Consider the following 7,336-nt stretch of genomic DNA (forward strand, 5'->3'; position numbering starts at 1 on the left):
CTGTGATTGGTGTAGGCTGTCATTGTAAATAAGTATTTGTTCTTAACTGACTTGCCTAGTTAAACAAATTAAATATAGCCAATCAAGGATATCTTCCCAGTGAAGGAATACAGAGAATTTTTTTTATTTCAATAGTTTTCTTACAAAAACATTTCCAGGGAACTCCAAATGAAGCACTACATTTGAGTACATATAGTGGCAGCAGCCATTTCAAATATATTTTACAAATCGCTTCTCCAGTATTTGTTTCTTAAGATGAGTGCAGAGTCCCCTCCCTGTATCATGAAGCCAAACATACAGCTGTAGATGCATGGTTGTCTAGTCATCATCGTTCCCACCAGGAACTCGAAAGGGGAAGAGTTGTACAATTTCAGGGTTCTGACGAGCAATCGAGTGACTAGTAACTGTCAGGACCCGATGACCAGAACACTGTAGGGTCAGGCTGAACCAGGAACTGTATAGCAGTAAGGGCCAGGAGTTTTTCCTGATCAGGTCACATGATTAGGAAACACTCCCTTTCCTATGCATACTTCGAGGGAGAAGGTACTTATTTTGGTAAGGAAAGGTTTGTTTCTTCACATTCTTACTGGGTCTAAATAATGGGTGTTCTAAGCAGTTGAACTGTAACAGTTTGAGATTCTATGGCAGTTCCGGCTTCAGAAGATTGCTGAGACACCACTGTGTCCACAGATCCCTCTAGCAAGGGGGAAAATGACGACTAAGCTTTGTGGTTACCAAAATAAAAGAGGGGAAAAAAGATTCAGCCGCTGCTACATAAGCTCGTCCCTCCATGGTCGCTCTTAAGTAGCGGTAAAAATGCATTGTGGGGGTACCTTACAGCAGCATTTTTCATAGCCCTTACTGGCTGCTCTCTGCCAAGGTGGGAGAAATGGGAAGAGACCAAAGGAAAGTCCTGTATTTAGATGCTGTTTTTCTGTTGGAAGTGCAGGCAGACGGTTCAGTGTGTCTATTCTCTGTATTGGGGTGGAGGGGTTTGAATGAGGTTGGGTTCCGTATTCAATAGTCGTCCCCTCGGCTCACCACCTCCTTGCAGGTGGGCCTGAGCAGGATGGTGTGCTCGAACTGGGCGGTGTAGGAGCCCTTGGTGTCGCAGAGCGGGGGGTAGGGGTCCACGATGCCCAGGTCGCACAGGTTCTTCAGGGCCATCAGGTACTTGCTCTCCCCCAGCCGGTCTAGCCAGCGCCGGCAGAACGCCAGTGTGCCAAAGTTCTCGTTGATAACGTTCAACAGGTGCTTCGCCCGGGGGAGTCTGGGGGGAGAGAGAGGGGTAGAGAGAGAGGGGTAGAGAGAGGGTGGAATACACAGTCCAGTGTTCACACAGGCAACAAACTTACCTGATTGGGACGTGTCCCACATCAAAGTTTTTCATGTAATGAGAACACTCCATGTCATCATGGACCACGCCCTTCCCCGTGCTGCCAAATGTCTCGATGGCGTACACCTCTCCCTCCTGGTGGTGCAAAAGAGGGAATCAGTCAGAAAAAGGACACTTATTGGGGTAGGAGGACACTGCTGCCGTCAACCAAATACATGGGGGCAGGCAATCCTGTGATAGAAATTCCTTCATCGACGACACCAATTCAGGCATGCAGGTATTGTGTTAATGGCTAATTGGATCTGGCTCGGTTCCTAAGCACACCATTAACTCAGCAGCATTACTCAATCGCCCTCCCACAGCACACCATTAACTCAGCAGCATTACTCAGTTGCCCTCCCACAGCGCAGCATTTCTCGGTCAACCTCCCACAGCACACCATTAACTCCCTTTCTAACCTCGCCCCCCTATCTCCCTCCTTGCTCTTCAAATGCTCAGTAAGACAGATACACACCTCCATCCTGGTAGCTTCTCCTCCTTTGACAATGGGGACAGTCTTGCCGGCATGTATCCTGTACTGGCCAATTGAGTGGCCGTTCAGGTTTCTGATTGGCTTCACTGGAAATTAACATTTGTGAGGAATTATATTTGATCATAAATTACAACAAATTCACTGTGTGTGTGAGAGAGAGATAATATATATGTATATATGTATATATATATATATATATATATTCAGTAGCTCAGTACCTTGATATGTTTTGCCGTCAATCTCCACCTCGTACGACTCCATCACTTCCTGAATTCTCTCTCCAATGTCACACAGACGCACGTCGATTCCAGCACACTGATGAAGCATGATTGAGATGAGACTGAACATCTGAACTACACTTACTTCAAATTATATCAAGTGGCCTCAGGAATGGATGGCGTGTGAATGGATGCCGGACCTTGATTCCAGTATTGGTGGCGTCTCTCACGGCCTCCAGCAGTTTGTCATACTTTGGGTTGAACGTGACGGTGAAGGCACAGTCAATGATCCGACCTGAAAACACAGTGGGAGTGAGCACAGCATCCTACATGGTCTGAGTGGTTAGTTATGTCTGTTTATGTGCCAAGTATGTTTTGATGCGTGTGTCAGCTGAACCGTGTGTGTACTGTGGCAGGGGTGTACCGTTGATGTGTGTTCCGAAGTCGATCTTGCAGACGTCGTCGTACTGCAGTACGGTGGGGTCTCCGGCGTTAGGGGTGTAGTGAGCCGCACAGTTGTTCAGAGAGCAGCCGGTGGGGAAGGCCAGGCCTGCATTCAGACCATTCTCCTTGATCAACTTCCTGGAACAGTTCTCCAACCGCTCACTTAAACACAGACACACGCACAGAGAAATGAGTTATACAGAAAGAGATAATATAAATTGATAATAAAGGGATGAAAGCGCAAGAACGGACGTATGCAAAAGATGAAATGCAAAAGAGATGGAATGCAAGGGGAAAAAGACTGACAGAAAGAATAGGAAGCAACATCTCAGCTGTGATGATGATGAAGGCTCACCAGATGTCGATCATGGTCATGCCAGGTTTGATGAAGCTGCGGACATGCTGGCGGACCTGTCTATGGGCCTCAGCAGCCTGTCTGAAGTCGCTCCACATTTCCTCATTGGCCTTGTCCAGAACCCGCTTCTCTTCATCGGTGGTCCTCCATGCTGCGCTACGCCTGCACCAAGGGGAATCAGCAACAAGGTTAGCGGTCAGCACACACACACACACACTTGTTCCCATCACTGTGCGTGAAATTCACAAGGGGAATCAGCAATAAAGTTAACAAACATTGTCATTGCACGACTACCTGGAGGATCAACAACAAGGTTAGTGCCCACGCATACATCTTACTCCCCCACCCAGCACAGTGACTGAGGGGGAATCAATGCAAGCATGGCTAGAGGATAAACCAAACAAATTATGCTGAGGACGACAACAGTGTTTTGGGTGTTGCTAAAGCTGCAATATGTAACTTTTTCAGCGACCTGACCAAATTCACATAGAAAAGTGTGTTATAGATCTGTCGTTCTCATTGACCGCAAGACTAAGAAGCGGTAGATCTGTTCTATGTGCAATATTTCTATGCTTCCTGTTAAGTTTCATTTTTTACTTTCAGTTTTGTAAACCAGCTTCAAACAGCTGAAATGACAATATTTTGGGGTATGAAAATATATTTTACAGCAGTTAAGATTGTACAATGATTCTCTACACTATACTTGGTTTTGTCACAAACTGAAATTAGGCAAACTATTAGAATTTTAGCAACCAGGAAATGGCGGAGTGATTTCTGCATAGCGCATCTTTAAGAGCCCTTTATGTCAATGAGTTTCACATCAGTGAAGAGATCCAAGGTGAAGAATCACCCTGTCACTTCTGTTTAATAACTACACTGACAGATGCATGTATGCCAGGCAGCACTGTTTATTTCAGAACAAACTCAAACCTCCCTCCCCAGTTTGTGTTGAAGGTTGGACAGGTATAGCATGATGATCAGAGGAGTTGCCACTCTAGTATAACACAGTGCTGGGGAAATAAGAGTCTGGGCCCCGCTTCCACAGTAACCAGGTACAAACCACACACCAAGCCAAGAGTAAGTGTTTGTGAGATTGTGTGTATGAATCTTACCCATCCTGTAATGAGGGGTATTCACATTCCTGACCGATGGGGAAAACGCCACTTGGATACAAGTCACAGATGGGCACAGACGGAGGGTCAGTCTGAACTTTGGCTGTGAAAGACCGGAAGAAACAAACAGTCACAGTTCATTACTAGTTAATAAACTATCTAGGTTTGAGTTGGAATTCCAGAGGTGACAGAGCAATATTCAGGCAAAAGCCAAACATGCCCATTAGCCTGAGGGGGGAGGCACCCAGAAGGCTGCAGGGTTATGGTTATGCTCCAGAGTGCAGCAGTAAGGCAGAGAGCCAGCCAGTCATATCCATCACTAGCTCATAGTCTACTCTCCCATTGCATCCTATACATGACCAGACAAAGTGAAAGCCATAATTCTCAAGTGTCAAATAAAATAAGACCAACTGACGTCCTTTCTTCTTTTTCTTCTTCTTCTTCTTTTTGCCTGCCGAGTTCTCCCCCTCGTCTCCATCTGAGAGAAAAGGGGAGGAATTTGAAGTCATTTAGTCATATTCAAAGGTCACAAGAGTTTATCAGCTCCCAGCAAGCCATGTATTGGTAGATGTGTATGTAGTTATGTGTGAGGTCATCTCTGCGCTGTGTCCACAGCCAGAGATGGGCCAAACATGTGGATGGTTGAGGGTGGTTAGGATTTGGGTCATGGGGCGCAACAACAGGACTGGACACAGATCAGCTGCTCCGCGGCAGGGTGTGAGGAGCCATGGTTGGATCTCGGCCCATGTGGTTCTGGGTCTGCCTAGTACTAGGCTAAGGTAGAGTACTGTTACGGTCTCTTACCATCCTCCCCGTCTTCTTCTTTCTCTTTGTCCTCCAGAGCCTGCTTCTCCAGCTGTTGTGTCATGTCAGCCACTCCATTGCCCTCAGCCTCGGTGCCGGCTGCTGCAGTCATAAATTGCACAGAGACAGAAACACATGGGCGAGCTCATCCTATACATCTTACTAAGCACGACATGGCAGCCGTGGTGACCACAGCTCCATCACAACAGAGAGCATCCAGGAGACCCGGGGGAGGGGAGGATGAGAGATGTGTTATGTGCGTGCAAGGGAAGGTACTGTCCAGTGGGTTAGTGATCCTTTTGGACTGTGGACAATGATCCCATTCCGCAAAGTGTATCCCCGAGGTTAGGGACTTGGCAGGAGAGGGGAGAGTATTAACATCTGTGTATAACCTTGGGGGCCAGCACACGCCCACGCAGCTAAGCCTGCTTTACTGATGTAAACACACACATTACAAGCTAAATGTTGTGTATGTCAATTTAAAGGGCAACTGTCTGACATCCATTAGAAAAATGCATGCGAGCTGTAGCTAGTTGAGCTTGTTACAAGAAGATGGGTTGCTCGAAATAGCACATGCTAAGGATGACGTTATGTCAGCAGTAAGTGTGCAGTGTTCAGTGAGCATGCTGTCTGAATCAAAACAGCTTCTTGACATTTCATAGCTAGCTAGCAGGCAGCGGGACAATCATTGTGATCAATCATGCGTAACTAGTTAGTGTTAAATATATAAGTTATCATGAAACACAGTTACAACCTCAATCATCGAAGTATATGGAATCAAACTGTATTCTGGCGTTTACGTTATGTAAGAAAGTTAACTTTAACATAACCACATTCCACCACACATTATGAAACATCAAAACTTGGCTTTGAACTTGCTAGCGACTTGTGGAACATGCCAGCAAAGGACTACGAACTGCGGCTAAGCTAGCAAGATATCTAGCCAGCTAACTAACAACTAAGTTTGCTTGTATGACTATTTCCGTCTGTTAACTGACATTTCGGCATTGTGTTCGGATTGACAGAAGTATCGCCCCATGTTTAGCTATCGAGCTACGAGTGTGTTATGAGAGCGAGGGGTGTTTCATAAGGCCTGGCGCACGATTCACAAGGCACTCTTCTCTAGGCACGCACGGTTCAGCGGTAACTGGCCTGTCTGTAACTCTTACCGGGGCCTGCCGACTTCTTCTTCTTCTTTTTCTTCTTCTTCTTGGCTGTCTCCTCGGAAGGGTCTACCTCCTCTTTCTCATCTGCATCTCCATTCAGGACAGTCTCTTCTTCGAGCTTCTGCTCGGTTACCTTCGCCTGCACCACATCCGCCATGATTGCAGGCGTTAGTGGAAAAGGAAGCGCGGTGGTTTGTGGGTAAGGTGAGTGAGAAACTTGCCGAATCAGCTGAGCGCATGCTGTGCTTTCTGAATGCAAAGTTGCTGTAGGACAAAAGTCATGGATCACCTTCACAATTATCCTAAAATATGTATCCCCAGAGACAAAATATCATACACAGTGAACAGCCCTGATTCAACAAACCTGGTTAATGTGTTATAACCATATGTGAATGTATGTTGTACTCTACATCTTAATAACCTTTACTTTGTATTATTACGAATGAGAAAAATATTGGCCGCTAGATGGCAACATGTATTAATACTAGGTAACAAAGGATTTGGAGAAGGGCCCATATATTTCCATACACTTATTCCAGCAGCAGGAGCAATTTAATAATCGTCAGTCACCACACAACAATAACTCTATTGCAACCAGCTTCCAAATTCTCTCAAGAATAGCCGACTCCATGCTCCCTGCCCTAGGCTCCTTCCAATGATCTGGGAGAACTGGGAAAGCCAGGTGAGGAAGCAGCAAATCCCCAGTAGTAGGCTTCCACCATTCAGGTCAGTTTCACCTTTAATCTGAAGTCTTCGGACATTAGGAGAGGAAGCCAGCTCAGCGTATTGACATGGTGCCTGCTGGTTGTTTAAGGATGCTAAGGCTAATTCAATGAAGACAGGAAGCTATGCCTGTCTGCTCCATGATTCTTTGGGCAGAGGGATGGAAGTACATAATTTTAAAATGATTGTACAGCTGGGTTGTTGGAGACACACACTACTGCTCTGTTTGGTCTCAAAGTGGCTTTTGCAGTCTGAATATGGACATTTTTTGCTCTGCCCCTAATAATACCTCCTTCTGTACTTCCACACCAGGGGAAACCATCCTCATTAAGTATGTCAAACAGCCCTCTCTCTTTCTGTTCTCCAGCAGCCTGTCTAGCATGGACTGATTGGGTTTGTGTTTCACCGGGTGGCTGATACTGGGGCACACACTCACACAGGGACACAGAAGAAAGCTAGAGGGGCTGTTTGGTCTACCTCAGACAGACCAATGATGTTTCAGTTTCACAGACACACACTAATTGTATAGGAAGTTAACCTGGGACTATTCACAACAGCTAAATGCTTTTAAATGTGTGAGAGACGTGTGTGTGTGTGTGTGTCTACGCCCTGGGTCAGGGTCTACATGTGGTACAGGGATCACCAG

At 46.1% G+C, this 7,336-nt stretch overlaps 1 protein-coding gene across 1 annotated transcript; it reads right to left on the minus strand.

The window, feature by feature from the left end:
• Positions 1 to 91: 91 nt before the first annotated feature.
• On the minus strand, positions 92 to 6,374 carry LOC110490439 (methionine aminopeptidase 2). The gene is made up of 11 exons (XM_021563828.3): positions 5,971 to 6,374; positions 4,802 to 4,903; positions 4,413 to 4,475; positions 3,998 to 4,100; positions 2,886 to 3,047; positions 2,511 to 2,692; positions 2,287 to 2,381; positions 2,087 to 2,183; positions 1,851 to 1,954; positions 1,356 to 1,471; positions 92 to 1,270 (listed from the first exon to the last, which is right to left on the minus strand). The coding sequence occupies exons 1-11, from the start codon at positions 6,122 to 6,124 to the stop codon at positions 1,018 to 1,020; spliced, it is 1,431 nt and encodes a 476-aa protein (XP_021419503.3). The 5' UTR covers positions 6,125 to 6,374; the 3' UTR covers positions 92 to 1,017.
• Positions 6,375 to 7,336: the final 962 nt, after the last annotated feature.

Source organism: Oncorhynchus mykiss, chromosome 15 (genome assembly GCF_057628025.1).
Source record: "Oncorhynchus mykiss isolate SJ-2025 chromosome 15, ASM5762802v1, whole genome shotgun sequence".
In the NCBI taxonomy this organism is placed as follows: Eukaryota; Metazoa; Chordata; class Actinopteri; order Salmoniformes; family Salmonidae; genus Oncorhynchus; species Oncorhynchus mykiss.

Excerpts from the sequence above, each read along its gene's own strand:
- LOC110490439 (XM_021563828.3), bottom strand. The coding sequence starts at position 6,124 with ATGGCGGATGTGGTGCAGGCGAAGGTAACCGAGCAGAAGCTCGAAGAA. Across the intron at positions 2,693-2,885 it reads ATGACCATGATCGACATCTG|TGAGCGGTTGGAGAACTGTT; the intron begins GTGAGCCTTCAT and ends TCTGTGTTTAAG. Across the intron at positions 1,271-1,355 it reads GTGGGACACGTCCCAATCAG|ACTCCCCCGGGCGAAGCACC; the intron begins GTAAGTTTGTTG and ends CTCTCCCCCCAG.